This window comes from Equus przewalskii, chromosome 1 (assembly GCF_037783145.1).
Source record: "Equus przewalskii isolate Varuska chromosome 1, EquPr2, whole genome shotgun sequence".
Taxonomy (NCBI): Eukaryota; Metazoa; Chordata; class Mammalia; order Perissodactyla; family Equidae; genus Equus; species Equus przewalskii.
Window position 1 is genome coordinate 64,399,159 of NC_091831.1, and position 18,882 is coordinate 64,418,040.

General features: G+C 41.4%; 1 protein-coding gene across 25 annotated transcripts in view; it reads right to left on the reverse strand.

Annotated features, from left to right (window-relative positions):
• The window catches only part of KCNMA1 (potassium calcium-activated channel subfamily M alpha 1), a 719,065-nt gene that overhangs the window by 105,306 nt on the left and 594,877 nt on the right, over positions 1-18,882 (reverse strand). For 4 of the 25 annotated variants that reach the window (XM_008519116.2, XM_070612894.1, XM_070612898.1 and 1 more), the window contains one exon: positions 3,883-3,969. The exons of the other annotated variants lie outside the window; for them this stretch is intronic. In XM_008519116.2, the coding sequence (XP_008517338.1) occupies positions 3,883-3,969 (87 nt within the window). The remainder of the gene's footprint in view (positions 1-3,882; positions 3,970-18,882) is intronic. 25 annotated transcript variants of the gene reach the window in all.

Sequence of the window (18,882 nt, forward strand, 5' to 3'; positions counted from 1 at the left end):
TTTGAGGCCTCAGGAGCCAATGTTTCAGTCAGTCAGGACTAGGAGGATGGGTGCATGCTGGCTCAAGAATCCCCAGCCCAACCCAGCTCACCGCCCAAGAGGGAGGGCACGTGGGACCATGCACGTGGGATCCTTTCTTAACTCATTAAGACAGGAGGACCAGGCTGTGAGTTTGCAGAACTGGGCTGCAGAAGAGCATCAAATGAAGGAGGAGGTTGCCATTGAATGATTCTCTGATGCTGTGGTTGGGGGCAGGGAGGGAAGGCAGCACAGGGGATTGGAAACCAAAGGCTGTTTTCCAAATGTCTAAACCAGGCAGATCGCTAAGCAATGTGAAGCTCTGCTCACAAACAACGCAGCACACTCTATGGCTTTTGCCCAAAGACACCCACTAATAAGCTCTAGTAGATGTATTAGCCTGCATCATGCTTCTTTTTAAGAAAGCTGCTTGATAATTAGCAGATGCATACCCAGCCTGTCACCCAAGGGCATCAGCGGCAAAATTCTAGTCCTCCTCTCCCCACCCCCACGATCATGCCAAAGCTGTAATGTCAAGAGGGAAAAATAGGATCCTTGGATTCTTATAGTTGACTGCAACACAGACTGGGAGGAAGCACCCCTGAAACCCAGAATGCACAGCAGTTACCTTAAAGCTAAGAAGAGAAATATTAGCAGTGACAACATTAAAAGAAGCTTGACATATGTTAATGGTATACAAGTCTTAGGAGGGGGAGAAAATGCCATCTCAGCTACTTGATACTATCCAGGAAGACCCACATCAGGACATGCATTATATGGCATATCCATGAAAACTCTAAATAAATTTAGTATGTTATGATGCACGGTTCCAAAGGGATTATAATAATCAAACTACCCTCCAAACTTGCTGCAAAGTGTCACACTTGGTACAAAGCCCCTATTCTACGGGCAGTTAGGGATTGTCTAAATTCTGGCCAACACAGGGGAAGAGAACAAGCATGTGGTTCTAGGCGAGAGCAATACCAGAAGAAATGAAGGCCAGAAAGCACCTGCAAATGCCCACAGTCGACTCACTCTACCACCTGCTCCCCCCCGTGCTGCCCACCAGAGGCCCGGGCTCAGGCTTCAACCATATCAGTCACTTAGGGCTCCAAGTAGAAATTGTAACTGGGAGGATATCGCATCTTATCAGAAATGAGTATCCACAGCAAATCACACAGAGACTAAACAGCACTTAAAAGATTAAAGGAAATAAATACAAGCCACATAAATGGTATTGAAAAAAATCACTTAGAGTTGATATGCATCTCTCGGCAAGCAAACAGGCACTCTGAGCTTGACCTGAATTCATCTTCCTTTCACAGGACAGAGGGCCAGGCATCCCAGGCAATAATGGGTAGAAACGCAGTTATATTAAGAGAGAGAGAGAGAATGTGTGTGTGTATAGATAGGTATACTTTTGCACTTTCCCCATTTTAGGATGGGGGAGAAAGTCTTGCATTGACTCCACCCGTAATACAAGGTCATCCCTTTTAGTAGGGACCATTGTAATTGTATTGTGTTCAGGGTGGCCTAGATTAGTTGAGTAGCATGATGGACTAAATAACGTGTGCCTATCAGTGGGTCTCGTGAGGGTGAAACTACTTTTCTTCTCTATCACATAAGCCTTCTTATGATTAGAATGAAATATCCAAAAAGGTCTTTTACATAACCTAGTCTACTAGGGCTAGCTTTATTCAGGGCCACCAGACGTTGCCACAGTTTTGTCCAATCATACAATGAGTCTATATTAGCTAAGATCTGCACAAGAGTCACCCTCACTGGCATTTCTGTTGGATTCTTTGCACTGTGCCTACAATAAATAACCCTCTTCAGGTAAGCGTCCATTATCCTTGCACCTTGTCACTGTTTGATTACGTGTGGCAATCTTCAAATGGAAGACTTGCAAGTTAATACCTGTTACCCAGCTCCAGGGAGACACCTTGTTCTGGTGCTAAATTATGCCTCCTTCTATGCAAGGAAACTATTTTCACTGCAACTCAGAAAGATCATCCAGCATAATCATACTGCACTTAAACTGGGATTTGTTCTTTTAAAGGAAACTCGTGTTCAAAGGTTTCGTTCTGTACTCATAGCCTGGAAATGCAGATCTGTTCCCTGAAGAGATGGGGGAAAATGTCTCCAGCTTAAATATATGAACGTTGTGTAATGGAGACCATTACATACGGCTTAGATCCCACAAGAGAAGCTGTGATAACTTCTTTCTCATAAGTAGGATATAAACCACATTTAATTATTATCCTTTATATGGATTCTATCAATTTCTGCATAGTTAGAGAAAGTAGATCTAGGAAAACTTTTAGTAAAGCCATAAAATACAATTTTCATTTCATTGCTTCTGTGACTACATGAGAGGAATAAAAATTGAATTAAAAGGGAGACAAATTTACTTAATTTCACGAAAGACAAATGTATTGAAGTAACGGGCCACTATCTCATGTCGGCGCACACTTAACAGGTTCATATTTAACCTGCTTTTTGGCTAATTACAAAACACTTCTGTCTCCAGCATTTTCACTTGTATCGTGCTGTGGAAGCTGCATGAAGATATGGTCTTTTAAAAGAAGCTGACTTACCAGCTTCTTTAAAACACAAACAAGTTCAGGAATCCACTGTGGAATTTTTATAGGAGCTGAATTCAATCCAGTCTCCAAGCACTCATAAAATGCAAGGGCTTGTTTCTGCACAGCCCTAAGCATAACACCTAATGTGCTGTGGTAACTTCCCAGTACTCGCTTGTCTAATAGGCACTGAAGCTAACACTTCTACAGTTTGGGAAGACAGTGCTAGAAAAATGTCAGGCAATTCTAATGGGGCTCCAGATCCCTTGGTTTGCACTAGAGTTTAATTTAAAGTTACAATGATGTTTTAACATGTTTGCTTATACTTGACTAAAGAGGATTCATTATTTCAATGACATAACCTCCAGACAATGTTCTGGGAATTGATTTTAAGATGTGGTGGTAATTCCAACAGCCTTAATGCACAGCTGAACATCTGTAACAACATTTTACTCGACTTTTCATTGGCATTCTGTTTTCAAACGAAAGCAAGGCAACATCTTCCAGAAACACTGGCCAGAACTCTGGACTTACTTCAAGATGATCATCTATTTCACTGGATTTTTTTAAAAAAGAAATCTCTTTCTTTATTGGCCTAGCCACCTTGAAAACACTGTGTCAGTGTTCACCAATGCCTCTTTGTGGGCCCTTCCAGTAAAATGGAGCAACAGAAAACTTTCAGCTTTCCCAACTAGTCTAAAGCTGACATGTGATAGATCTGATGCTCAATTCCAGCCTGGGGGCACAATCCTTCTTCCCTGTTTCCTCATTAGTGTTTAGAGGGATAAAGTCCTTTGAGACTTACAGGTGAATTTGTTGGCTGGAGTTAAAAAATAGTTCAAAGCAAATAAATTCGGAAACGTAATAAAAGACAAACAACCCATAAACATGAGTCGACTGGCTATCTCCATTACGTTATTAATCACCACATCTGGAGAAACCCACATCTGCACACACTTAGCAGGTCGTTAGTAACGTCATATTCACACTGGAGCCACTCTGAGTAAGAGGCATGCACAGTGGCTTGACTGCAAAGGCTTCTAGCTAAAAGGCTTCCGACTGGAGTCTTGAGCAAGCTACTAATTTGGGGGCAAGGTAGCTTTAATTATTAATTGTTTTTTATGGTTTTGCTGTTTGGTATTTTGCCATCCGACAAGCTAAATGCATGCTGACATCCACAGCAGTGCATCTTTCTCCTTAACTGAACTCAGCATGTTAAGGTAGAACATTGAGGGGTGCAGTTATTACAAATTGGGACGGGCTCCAGACAGAACTCCTTCACCTGGTTCAGTCACAAGCTGAAAATTGTGAGTTGTGTTCTTGAACACAAATGGATCTTTGGGATAGCGGGATCTAGCTTGAATCTTGACTGCCAAATAATAACGAGAGAAGAAAATGCGAATTAATCCTTTGTGCATTTTTTCGTTAGAAATGTTCCAAACCAGTCTTAACAATGAATAGAAATATAGTTTTAAATTAAAATGGAAGTTTCTCCCTCACAACTGAATTCAAGTGTTTTTTTTCTTTTCTTTTACCCTGATGACTTCTTGAAACTCTTTTTGCTGTGTTATTTTCATCGACATCAGATGGGATAATATGCAGAAGACAATCTTGTGTGTGCAATAATTTCCAAAAACATACAGGGTCCCCCTCTCCTCTACAATATACAATAGACACAGAAAACTCAGTTTAGCAGCAAGACCAGACCATTATCTCCTGAAACCTGCTAAAATGCATCCTACTGAATAAGCATTATATTCTAAGTCATCAACTCTCAATGTTAAACTATCATTTTCATCTCAAACTGCTGGCTTGGTCAGACCTCTTGGTTGTGATATTGCTGCCTAAATTGCATTTAATGCCATGGGTTTGCCACTCTTAAGAAAAGGGGATGTGTAGCATCTCCTTGTATCATGAGTGACGTCAGTAAAACTTGGGTGTACGCTTTCAGTCTTTCAGGATGCAAACATCATTTTACTAAAACTGAGGGTAAGGAGAGAGGGAAAATTGCTGGATTAGGGATCTAACAGTGTGCTTCCTATTTTCTGTGGGCTTACCAAACTTTCCTCCCAAGAAAAATCATGTAAGTCATAGTATTACACTCATTTTGCAATAAGTAATTCAAAATGAACAAAACTCCCAAGTTGACCCGACCTCTCTCTAATATGACTGCCTTAGAACTTCACTGTAAAATCTGGGCTAGTTAACTATCAAGGTCTTACAATGTCACCATGAAAGAGCAGTCCCTGGATTGGAGCACAGAATGGTGCCTGCTTTCCAGATCAACATTTCCTGTCTTGTAATCATAGACTACCAGAAATCTGGCTGCCTGTCACATAAACCAGACTAGTGGGAAGGTATGGACATTTCCATAAGCAATGAAGGAAAAACAACAACAAGATCAACAAATGCCAGATAAATAACCCATACTGTGAGTTTGGTCCTATAACTACCATAAAGGAGCACTGGACTGTTATTTTAGGATGAAGCCCGTGGTGGGGAAGGCCATGTGCCCATCAGTGAGGTTGAGCAGCTAAGCACAGCTAGGAAGGTAAGACAGCCGTTGGAGCCAAGTTCTATGCCTAGAGGGTGAGGGGCAGCTCAATATCAGAACATGGGGGAGTTAAAGTGGGTGATATCCTTGGAACGAGAGTTTCTGGTCTAACGACCTTGGGACAACATCTATCACCAAAAAGTTTGGTGAACATTTTGCAGTATTATTGATAAGATCAATCCATAAAGCTATGTTTTTGAAAGATCTTGGTGAATATTAATACACAGATAATGAAAAGATGAAGGATGCTGCCTCTCAAAAGCAATGCCAACAATAATATCTCCGACATATATATAACTCTCTACAGTTGAACAATCACTTTATCACATACATTATCAGGCAGAATAATGTCACAACTTCTAGCTGAGAAATAGGAAATACATTTATTTGGGAAACCTAGATGATGTAGGTTGAAAACAACAACAACCTGTCATTTTGTAAAATGAGGACAGAAAGCATCTCCCAGTGGCCCGCCCTGCCCTGGCACAGGCACAGGGAGCACCCACCCCGAGGGAGGCTGAGGTGGCAGGGAACGGGAGGCTTGCTGGAGCTTTTTCATTTCTGGCTTTTGTGGTGCTAACAGGAGAATGGGCAGGGAGACTTTAAGGAATAATAGGTTATGTAGAAATTAATCACAGGGTATATTTCTGGCTCTATTCACTGCCTAGGAAACCTGAATTGTGTAAGTTTGAGTCCATCAACATGAGTAATGAAAGAATTCACCTCCTACATGGGAGACAGAAAAAATACTATATAAATATATTAATGGAATCCACATAACCTGAATTGCGATGTTCTCTACATATACACGGCGGGCCTAATGGATCCTCTAGAACCAAATTTGGTGGATTTTAGATGTATCTGCTGTACTTGCCCCCCATCTCAAACCATAAGCCTCAGGTTCCATATGTATCCTGGTAAGAATCCCACATTCATCAGTGTCCCCTGTGCCTAGAGTCTCAGTTCACACATCTTCACTAAAATCTTGACTTGCTATAGTAACTTGCCCAGTGCTCTGCTCTCCTCAGGATTTGGTAAAAAAAAATTCCTTCTAGAGATCTGGTTGTCTTTGGCTCTCCTCTTTCCTTTTTTCTTGGAACAGACTGCTTCTATCACCTCAAGGGCCAAGAAAAGACTCAGGCAAAGATCACTAGATATTAGCTTCTCAGAGATGAGACACAGAGATGAACAATGGAATTCTAGGACCAAATACACAACTGAAAGGAGAAATGTAAGAATTTCCTTGAATTATTGTAATGGAGTTTGGTGATTGGGAAGGTAGTAGAAGATAAAAGATAACTTTCACTTTGAATTAAACTGGAAAAAAAATGTACTGAAGTACAGCAAAAATAGCTTCTTCTTGGGCTGGCCCCGTGGTGTAGTGGTTAACCTTGGTGTGTTCCACTTCAGCAGCTCAGGTTCACCGGTTCACCTCTCAGGCACAGACCTACACTGCTCATCAGCCACACCCTAGCGGTCACCCACATATAAAGTAGAGGAAGACTGGCACAGGTGATAGCTCAGGGCTAATCTTCCTCAGGAAAAAAAAAAAAAAGCTTCTTCTCAACTTTCCTCCTTCTCTCTCTACTCCCTACTGTCACCACCAATGGTAAAGGCTTTGAGGCCAAAAAGTGTACGAGACTCCTTTACATAGCCCTGGCATGTGCAGTACATGTTTGTGGAGGACAAGTCTTTGAATAGGGATGAAACCTGCCAAGTCCCTGGCACAAACAACTACCTTCTTTCTTCTATTTCTCAAGTTGAGAGGCTAGCAAACTGTAGTCTGGAACACGCTTTTGTATGGCCCATGAGCTAAAAATGGTTTTTATATTTTTAAATGGTTGGGGGGGTAATATAAGAAGAAGAGTATTTCTTAAAACATTAAAATGATATGAAATTAAAATTGCAGTGACTATCAATAAAGTTTTTTCGAAACATGGCCATGGTCATTTGTTTATCTACTGCCTATGGTTATTTTCGCTCCACAACAACAGAGCTAAGTAGTTGCAATAGAGAGGTATGGCCCAAAAAGCCTAAGATATTCACCAGCTGGCCCTTGCTGATCCCTGCTCTCATTTATCTTCTCACATTTTCCTAGCTTTCCAGTTTTCAAAAAGGACGCTATCAATCCCAAACTGCCAAGACAGCCAAACAATGAAAGAAACACATATGGAGCCCACTTCAAGTGCACAGATTTGGGGAAGTCAGGCTGGACAGAGGTAGTTTAGTGACTCTAGTGTCCCTGCCACCCAACCTGCTGCTAGTCCTGAGGGTCTCCTTGCATTTAGGGATATGAGTTAGGTGAAAGTCCCATTTTCCAACTCAAGCTAAGTTAGAGTCATCCTATCCGTACTCTGAGAATTAAGGCAAACCACGTGTACCGTGAGCAATTCCTCGCAGCTGTCAGTGTGTGCTGCAAGTCCGCCCTGCAAGAGCCTGCACGAGACAACAGATTAACCATTAGGCCAGATATGCTGCAAATATACAGCCTCAACCTTTCCCCAGCTAGCTCACAGCCATATATAGATGATTATTTCAACCGTCAGCTGCCGCATAGATTTAAAGCCCTGCACAATAACTCCTGGATTCATCTGCCCCTTGTCAAACTTGCACAGCTTTAGTTGGAGGATACATGGTGTGGCAGTTTCACTGTGAATCCAGGATGATCCAGACGGCTGCTGTCTCTTTGTTAACAGGAAGCCAAACTGATGAGTTTGTAATGCATTTCTTATCAAAGGTAGTTTCAGAAAAGAAAATGTGCCACATCAGTTTGGCTGGAATTTCACATATGCTAGATTATGGGCTTAATCAGAACATCTCTGCTATTTTCGTGAGGAAATAGATAATTCTGCAATCATTCCATTAAAATCACTTTATGCCAAGGAATTATGTATTTATGAATTTATAATTATCCTTGATTTTTTTCCCCTCCTGCAGTATATTTAATAAAATCATCAGCTAGAGCCTACAAAGCAATAATGCTTAACAGATACAAGCATGCTAATATATTTTTTTAAGTTAATGCTGGTATTTTTGAGCTGAGTGTCTAAAATCATCATTGTGAATAAAGGGATCATAATCTGCAACTCATACATTTAACAAAGACAAAATGGACTGTAATGGGATTTGTGGAGCCTATAAAGGAACTCTTTTTCTAATACGGTTTATTACCAAATAGATTTGGATTTCCTGGAGGGAAATCTGGTCCCTCTGAAATACATCAAGAGAAAATGCCTGTAAGGTATTGCACACTGTTCCTGGCACACGGGAAGTGCGCACAGAAATGGACGCAGCTGTCAGTTTTCTGTTGTGCTTGTTGTTATAAGCCATACTGATTTGTGAAATTCAGTACTTAAATGCAGCATTAAAATGGCCATTTATTCTGTCTGTGTTTAAAATTCTGACCATTTCGTTCAGCATGGACTTTTTTGCATTTTGATTTTTCAAAAAATATTGCTTTAAACTATATTTATCTTGATTACTGAGGTTTTTGGTGCCCAAGGCAAATGCCCGCTCTCTTCACTCTACTCCTGGCCCTGCCCTGGCCCTTTCTCAAGGGGGTTCTAGGCGTTGGTTCTGCTGCCCTTCCTGTCATTACAAACAAGTTATCTTAGTTTGTATCTGCCTATGTGTCTAAGTGCTCCCTTGTTCAGCACTGGACAAAGCAAGGTTTTTCTGCTGATCACTTCACGCTGTTTGCATGAGATTGTTAAGGAAGAGCCTTGTGAGAAAGGCTTTCTTGTGGATTTACAAATTGTCAGATACCCAAAGGAGTGGAGAAAAGATCATGCTGCCTCAGGAATCTGAGATTTGCCACCTGCCCAGGCTGAGAAGCAGAAAACAGAAAGGGTCCGGTCTCTCATGGACCCGATTTCACACAACACATCACATTCCCCCGGTTAACACACTGTTGATCTACATTTCCACTTTGGGGTAAAAGTTTTTATTTGCTTCTATGTTTTGACTCGGATATTGACTTCCTTCTCTTTTTGTTTTTCCTCCCCTAAGTAGCTTCAAGGAAACATGACTGGCAGAAAATGTCAATCATATTTTCACTTTTCTATTTACATTTTTAAAATTAATGCTTGCCCCAATGATTCTATTTGAAGCCCAGCCTAGAATCTAAGTGCATATGTGAAATTGTTTTCTAAACCATAAAACGCTATACAGATAAAGACTATTATTATTATTAATATCATTATTATTATTTGCTCATCCATAAACACCATATCTTCCATTGAGCCAGTTTTGTCAAGAGCCTCCTAGAATTCTAATATGTATTCTAGATGTTTGCACTTTCTCTGAAACTCAGATAAAGATAAAATGCATGGGTTTTTAGTGCAACCCAGGTGCAAAGCATGGCCTGATGAGGAATGTTCTGCCAGAATACTTTAGAAAGACTGTTTGCTTTTAACCTTGGGAGGTAAGGACCAATCTGTATTGTGATTTTACACTAAACACAGCATTTAGTATATTTCTTAAGGGCATAGTCACCTTCTAAAGATGTTCTTGAACTATAAAATCATTGTCTGTATTCTACTATAATTTATCCTCAGATATATCCCATGCAACATTTTAAAATGCTAGTGCATGGTGGGCCCTGTTCTGATCAACAGAGTTAGAGAACAAGGTATGGAATGCAGGAGCAGGGCTGGAAAGGGCATAGGGATGTTCTGGCCTCGCTTTCTTTTGGCTCAAGGCTACACTAAAATGCAGACCTAGAACCAGGACCAAGGTCTGCTGATTTCTAATCCAGATCATTGCTGTCAGAATTCTGCACATGAGAAGAGTATGAGGATATGAGCTTCTAGAGTCAGGTCCCCTGCCCAAGTTCCAGCTCTGACCCTCGTCAGAGCTGTGATCTCAGACAAGTTACTCAACACCTCAGCGTCACAAGATCTCTTGTTATCCCCTCTGGACAGATGAAGACGCCAAGATTTGGAGACGCTGTGGGGTTAAATGAGATAACCAAAGGCCACATACACTGACAGCTTGAGGACCAAAATAGTGTCTTGGTGTGCTCTGCTTTAAGTCTGAAGATTGTCCATAAAAATATGGATTTCTAACCTCTGCTTTAAAATCTTGCAGAGGACTGGGCTCCTATTCCGGGAAGATAACTGTCTCATGGTGCATGAGGTCACCAGCTGGTCAACTGCCCCAAGGCTGCCCGGTATCCCCACCCTATGGCGGCACCCCGCCGTTACATCTCTGGCCCTGGCTCCAGCCACACTCGTGTGCTATCCCTGAGAAAAGAACTGTAAGGCATAGAAGATCCCTCTACAAATGGCAACTCAAACTGAGCTGCAATATGAATAAGAAAGATAATGGTTAATTAGGCACAAAGTCCTCAAAGCTACCCTGCTGGGTCCAAACCGGGGTATTTGACAAATTATCTAACTTCAATTTTCTCATCCATAAAATGGGAATAATCAGAGTACCTTCCTCATAAGGTTGTTGTGAGAATGGACTGAAGACATGAAAAGTGCTTAGAAGAGTTCCTGGTAAGCTCTTCATAAATGTTACCTATCACCATTATCTTGACTTTGAGAAATCAAAGCAATTAGAGCTCTCAAGCACAGGGTCCTTCACAATGCCCATGTGCTATCTTTCAACTCTCATCTACTTAAATGGGTTCACACTCTCTCTTCTGCCCCAAGCAATTGATCTGGTATTCAACCTCAAGAATGAGGTGAGATGTACCACCCCCACGCCCATCTTCTGCATCTTGTTCGACTGTCACCTTTGCCCCATATTTCTTGTGGCCCTAATGAACTGCTCAGGTCAACATAATTAGGTTATGCCAAGTGTTATAAAAACAAGAAAAGCCAGAAAATGTTTAAACAGGATTCAATTGGAGAAGGCTGGGGCCATTCAGAGCAATAACAAATGAAAATCAGATGGAGACATGGAGAAACCCCCACCATTCCCTCTAAATTAAAGGAAATCATGCTGCTTGATTGTGAGGGGCTCCGTCCCTGGAATTTCTTTGGGAGGTCATGGGATTGGGTGTGCATGTGGGAGATGGTGGGAGCGGCAGGGGAAAGAAGGACTAGAGCCGTGACTCCTTCACTATTCCTTCCCACCAGGTCTTCTTTCGCCTACCTACTCTACCCCCTCTTCAAGAAACAGGTTAGCCTACATCCTCCAGGAAGCCTTCCCTGATGACTGTAACGAGGTAGAATCTCTCCTTTCTTTAAACACCCCTTGGCACTTCTCATCTCACACCCCTCTGACGTCTCCTTACTTTTTGCATTATAATTTGTTTTCCATTTCAATGTGTCCTGCTCCCCAACTGGGACTTATAAGCACCCGTATGGTAGTTTACAAATCTCTGAATCTCTCGTAGTGCTGAACCCCTAGTGAGGTTCCTAATAAATAGCTCCTAGTTGCCAGGGAGGCGGCATTGCGGAGAGGAGAAGCACAGACTAATGGTGAGGAGCCTGGGTTCTAGTCTCAGCTTGGATCCACTGCGTGTCTTTGGCAAAATACTTCCACTCCTGGAGGATCAGTATTAATTAAGTATAAGGACCTTTACAGCTCTGACTTGTAATGGTTCTGGGCTTAATGCTCTCTTCTGTCACTTGATGGATATCACAGGAGCCAGCCATGGACTGACAGCCTCATAACTCTCCTGCCATAAATAATTATCCAGCACTTCCTACCAGACTCAACCCAGAAGCACTACAGAATAGGACAAACAGGATTCCTGGTCCAAGGAAAGTGCGGTCTAGCTCAGTGGTTCCCAACCCTGCTTTTCAATACAATGAAATGAAGAACTTTACAGAACACTGATGCTTGAGTCCCATGTCAGACCAACTCAACAAAAATCTGAGGGTGGGGGCTGGGCTTTGCTTTTTCTTTTTTTCAAAAATCTTTTTAAAGATGCACAATAAGAGAGAATCACAAGTCTAGCTGGAGAAATGAGACAATTGCATTAAATACATATGCATATTTGCAACTTATATGAAATAACAGTACAAAAGATGCATGATAATGGCAGCTGAGGGCTAAATGAAATGCTTTAGACAATAATTGCTAGAAAGATCTGGGGTGGTCAGGGGAAAAAAGCAAAACTTGAAACAAGAGTGGGATGGATAGAGATGTCAGCCTTGCTCACCTGCATATCCCCAGAACCAAATACAGGCCTGGCACACTGGGGGCACTTAAGCCATGATGCTAAATAAACTAGGGGTTGGCAGCAAAGGGTGGGAAGGGCATGCTGGGCAGAGGGGACAGCTTGAACAAAGGCAAGGAGGTAGCAAAGTACTAAGCTAGGGAACCATGAGAAAATCAGCTTGGTTGGAGCAGAAGATTCATTTGAGGGCATAGTCGGGAATAGAAGGGGCAGACAGTGTAGAGCTTTAAATTCCAAATGACAGAATTTTGATAATATTGGGTAATAATCTGAATCCTCTGAAAGTTATTTTTCCTTCAATTTAAATACTCAAATTCAAAGAGGGCAGTGGGTGATTTGCAGCTTGGCAAAGGCTATCAAAACTCCTTAACTCAGCCTATTTTCCTTCTGGCCACTTGAAAGTTATAAGGGTCCACGATAAGACACACACGTACGTGCGTGAAACTAAAGACGAGGAGGCCCCTGGCAATGGTCCAGTTCCACTGGAGGTCTTGCTTTTATTCTGGAGAGTGTATTTGACAGGAAAATAAAGTTATTTAATGCCTTGGAAAGGGGTCCTGTGAAACTCACAAGGCTGTTTCCTCAGAGCCAGGCAGGTGAATCCAACCTGTACCCTGGGATGATTACTTCCTGTCTCCAACTACTCAGGTTGATCCGTCCCCTATAAAAGAGAACTAGAAGGAACGTTAAAGAGAAACTGGTTGCAATCAACATTCCAAAAACATCTTCAACAAAACCAGTGCTTTCGAGCAGATTCACTGAGAAGGAAACGTTTCCCCAATCCTCTCCTCCTTGGTTCCACCTAATCAACAATGCTTCAGGATTTTCCATGCCAAATGCACATGAGTGAACAAAATAAGAGCGTACCTTATGTTATCTGGATCCTTGACCTGGCCCCCCAATCTAGTATACCTAAAAAGCATTTAAAAATTCAAAAGAGAGAATTCCTATTGGAGTCTCAAAATGAATGGTTTCAAATTTTTAAATTACAAAAAGAGTAAAATACTTGCATTCAAAGTTCTTTATGATATGATAGGTAACACTTAAAAATGAAGAATATAAACAAATATATGAGTCATCCTGGGATGTATTTTAATTCTCCCCCTCCATAACCTCAATAAATCCATTGTCTCCTGTACAGGCCCCTGTTTACACCCAAATATCATGTATAAAAGGAATAGTATAGGTTTAAAAGAAAAATAAAGCTAGTAAAAAGACATAGCAGTGTCTTTAAAAAATTTTTTTGAGAAATAGGCTATGTGTAGACTAAACAACCAAAAGAAAATAAATGTTTTGCTTGTACATCTTTTTTTTTTTTTTTGCTTCCTTGAGGCCCACATGGACAAGCTGATCCGCCTCTGTATGGACGATCTTATTAAGAAAAAAACAAATCTCTGATCCTGTTATCAGAAATTTAGTTCTGGCCAAGTAAGAAAAGCAACATTCTTTGGTTACTTGGATTTTGAAGTAATTCTCAGTGAAAGAGCATCACATTAAAATTATTTCTATACGGCACATTAATCTGGTACGTAGTCCACATTTATAAAAATGTTCCTCATTACCCTGGTCTGGAATGCAGCCTAGAGAATTTGTTTGTATAAATAATTATTAGATAAAAATGGAGACTTGCCCCATAACAATAATCAGATGGTGGAGGTAATCCGTTTTAGGGGTGAGAATCTGGCATTGTGTAGTTACCGTTTAAAAACATGGTAACTAGGACTTGTTCCAAACGAGCATTACATCGAACACGTTGGATTTAAAGAAATCTTAGCAATTGAGAGGTGTTGTCTGAGTGGTGGTATATCTCCTCAACAAACAAACAAGCAAACACAGTTTTCGAAATTCATTTGAGAGAAATAAAGGGGCATTTGGAAACGAAAAAGCAGAAAGTTAGGGGGTGGCGAGTACCTAGATACAGCCGGGTAGAGGGTTTCATTTATAGAAAAGCAGCGCCACCTGCTGGTAGATGTGTTTCAAGCCACTCTGCAGTTTGCCCGCCATCATCTGTCTTGCAGTCTATGCATAAATATACAGCAGTATTTCTCAGCTGCCGTTATACATAAGAATTTTATTACTAGTCGGCAGATTTCTAACACACTGGTTGCAGTTTAATAATCCTCTATTACCTGAAGCATGGGTTATATAAAAACCTAGAATGTTAATTGTTGACAAACCAATTCTAATATGTAAAGCACTGTAAGTCACCCAGTAAATATGCAAATAAATCAAAAGGGGTAGCTCTTTTTCCTCTAACAACGTGTTATTAAACACCACAACTTGATCACTTACATAAAAATAATGTCCATACATTTCGATGTACTAAGAAATCAGGAAAAGTGTATTATAATCTTACTGAGAGCTTTTCCCTCATTTACAATTTAGAGGAAAATGTTTTTGCAGAGAATATTTTCCCTTTCTTTAAAAAATGTACCTAAACCAAAATGTCACTTAGGAGATTTTCTCATCTAACAAAATCTGAGTTATAAATAACCTAAGATTACATCTATAAAATGTTATATTTTTTAAATGGCAATAGAGTAGTCATGGAGAATATAAGTCACAGATACAGGAAGCAGAGAAACCCTACCTGTCATTTTTCAGAAAAAGATCACACAAACACGATAGCAAAGGAACATAATAAAAGGAAGAAACAGGAATGTGATAGCTGACTCTGATTATATCTGCAGAGGAAACTGTGAAATAAATTAACACCCAAGCACCCACGAAAGGCATATTGTAGCTTCTACAAGTGATCGTTATGCAACAGAGAAGGCTGGTGATTTTGTAAGAATAGCAATAAAGTGTAGGTTGAGAAATCTGATGGTGATAACTAATGACCACACTGCTTACCACTCTGATTTGATCTCTAACAGAAAAAACTAAGAGTCTTCTACAGGATAGATGTATGCAGGAGGGACTGTATTTTTCACTTGAAACAAATAAACCCCAAATGGGATCAAAGGGCCCCAGTAAATGAAAAATGACAGTTCCTATGGTGCCCTGATTTGATCTCAAGCAAGACCACTATGCTGCGAACATTCCAGAGCTTAGGAGGGAGGCAGCCTGGATTGTTCTGAGAGGAGGCTGAGTGCCACTGCCCATTCCGTTGGTGGGAAGCCCACTCTAATTTCAAAAAGTTATTGAGATTTAATCTTTAACAACTACAACAAAAAAGATTGCTTATGCAGCAACCAAAAGGGTACCCCTTAAAACATGTCCACAAACAATTTTGTTCTTTCCGCCGGGAGCTGTGGAACCCCTCGACATTCAGTTCTTCCATCTGTCTGAGTTGGGTAAAGCATACATGTAAAGAGAATCAAATGTCAAAGTGCTTCCTTTGAGCCCAAAGTATCTCCGGTTACCTATTACAGGGAACTTGAATAGAAGGGTCTCAGGCGTAGGAGAGAGCATCTCATCTCCCACCTCCACTGGTTACCACTAGCTGTGGAGAGACGGGGTTGCCAGGAGCCATTTCACGCAGATGTGGAGCGTGCAGGGGAATCTGGTGGATATTAGGGCTGTCAGGATTTAAGCTGGGGGCTTACGCTGCCTGGACATAACTCCTAGTGTCTCAGCCAGTGTATCAGCAAAGCCAGAGAAGGTCCCCGCAGCCAGCTGGAGCCTGAGTGATTTAAGGTACAAGCCCTGGCTTCAGAACACTTAGGGTAAATTCAAATCAATGGGGAATCATAGATGGATGAAAAGAGCTTATCTGAGTTAGAAACGTGTTGCAGACCTGAAGGGCAGAGTGAGGTCACTCAGGGAGTAGTGAAGCACTAGTTTTGCCATGCATTCCCAATGTGCACCTCTATCCATCCAGACTCAACACCCAGTGGCGTATGGAAGGGGAATACGTCAGCATCCTCAGATCCACTAGAGTCCAAACACTGTGCCTGTCAGCAAAGCAGTGGAAAAAATATCACCTTCAAAAGAAACAGTGATCAATTCTAGTTCAAGTTATTCAAGAGTGCTCCAGCAGTCAAAGAAGCAGCTGTTCAGAAACACGTTTTGTTCAGGATGGTACAAGGTAACAAGAAGCAAGGCCTCTAAGTGCAAGGTCCTCTTTTCTCTTGAGAAAAGTGCCTAATAAACTATGGGAACATAGTCCCAACACAGTTTATAAGTTACTCAGCAAACACTTGTTGAATTTGTACTGTGTGCCTTGGCTGCTGTGTGCAATATGCTGAGAATTTGAAGACCAGTGAAAGTTGTTGTTTCTTGTTGTTGACTTCTAAAACACTCAACACAAAAACTACTCTAAATGGGGTTTATATGAAGTGTTACAGGATTACAGGAGAAAGATTCATTAATTCTGATCTGAGGTGGGGGGTAGGGCAGTCAGGAAGTTTTCAGAGATGCGGATATTTGAGCTGTGTGTTTAGAGCAAGAGTCAGCAAACTTTTTCTATAAAGATCAGGTAGTAACTATTTTGGGCTTTGTGAACCATATGCTTTCTGTTGCAATTACTCAACTCTGTTGCTTTCACTTGAAAGGAGCCATGGACAACATGCAAATGAGTGACCATGGCTGTGTTACAATAAAACTTTATTTACTAAAACAGGTGATGGGCCAGATTTGGCCCGTGGGCCATAATTTGCTGACCCTGCTTTAAAGGACGGGTAAGCTTCCATCAGCTAGAAAAGCAGGAGGAAAGAATCACAGGTACAGGAAAAAGTTATAGAAATATGTTAAGTAACAAAAACAAAAAATTTTTAGACAATGGTTAGACGAAGGATACTTACATGGAGGATAGAATTAGAAAAATAGGTTGAGGCCAAACTTTTTCCTCTTTAAAATGGAATGACAAGATCAAACCTGCGCTTTAACATAATAAAAGTGGTGGTGGTTTAGTGATAAAGGAGGCTAATTCATTGAAGGGCAGTGGTGGTAGGCCAGGTGAGAAAAAAATGAGTGTCTAAACTTGGCAGTGCCACTGAGAATGAGGAGAGAAGATCTGAAATGTAATCCATAGATCAAATCACAGAACTCAGCCATCAGCAGGATGCAGGAGAGAGCAGGATAATGGAATCCTTAGGATTTCAAAATGTGTATTGATACTCACTCAACCAGCTTCTAGACCCATCCTCATATCAGGTCTGCTCAAAGAAAGGGGCAATGTCAGGGCATAGGGAAAGGACTTGGCCTCGGTCCTTGCATTAATCTCATCAATGAGAAAATCAACAACAAGCAGAGCCCAACTACTCATAAAGCAATTCAGGAAAGGTGATGCTGTCAAGTCTCAACACCAAACTCAAAGATGAGTTGAGATCAAGACCATCATCAAGAAAAGAAATTTTAATAGAATTTGAAAGGAAAGAAATGTCATCTCTCTCCACCATCTCTTCCCCTCTTGTTTGCTCTCCAATCTTCCTTCCATCTTCCAAGAACACACTGAATTCGCTATCTCCCTGTCCATTTTAAAGACAGAAAAGTTATAAAGGCAGTTTCAGTAAAAGGAGGGATGATGAGAACCAAAGCCATAGTTGCTCCATGAGATAGGGCCTATTATTATGTCCATTTCACAGATGGGCAAATTAAGGAATAGAGAAGTTCTGGAATTTGCCCAAAGTCCCACGGTAGTAAGGGAGGATGCCTATTCTGAGTTTGCTGAGATGAAATGAGATGATGTTGGTGCCTTGAGAAGCATAAAGACTCATGGAAATGGAAAGCATTACTCTTACAGCAATCGGCAACCACTGAGCATTCATTTGGTGAACATATCAAAACATGATTGCACCAGGACTGATTTCCAAAGTCCCCAGAAAACACACAAATCTCACGCCTCATCTCCTTTTCCTGCTCTGAGGTTCCCTAGAATTTCAGGCTTTAATTGCCAAGGAAATGACTTAGCTCACCGCACATTGAGGAGAATGGCTTAGGAATCCCCTAATATACAGCAGAGAAAAGACAGCAGATGTCTGCCTAACAGATATCTATGTCGATCTTCATTGAAGAAATCTGTGGAGGAGTGGCTCTTCCAACAACAAGCCCCCTGCACATTTCACATCCACATCCCAAAACTTCCAGGCCACATGACCTGATGCCCTCCTCCTCCCCATCTACATTCCTAGCAAGTTTCATTCTGTCATTTTCACCAGCGTCTCTCCTCTCTGCAGGTCATTGACTTCCTTTCTCAGTACCACCTGTTTAGGGCTTTGGCTTTGAAGCATCCCTGCTGGACATGTTCTCTCAGTTGGATATATTACAGGCCATATGTGGAAATTTACTCATCTGCGCTGAAGAAATGGCCACATCAACCTTGACAAAACGCAGAGAGCAATTCAAAGCCACTCAAAGGTAAGAGAAGCCTTGGTGCAGCCTGAGAGGGCTCTGCAAGCAATCAAAAAAGCCCCCTGCCCCCTCCTTGTCTAGAGCAGAATAAACAGAATAATGATACTTAACAGAAGAGATCCATGAGGTACTCAGCCTTTGGACACCTTGAGGTGGGAGGAATTATCACTTGGGTGCTGTTGGATTCAATCTGCCCAGCTCAAGTCCGAGGCAATGATCCTAATAGGTATGACTGGCTCTAAATGTTGCTTCACATTTGGACAGGCAGACGTGGCCATGTGCAGATGGTAACAGCTCTC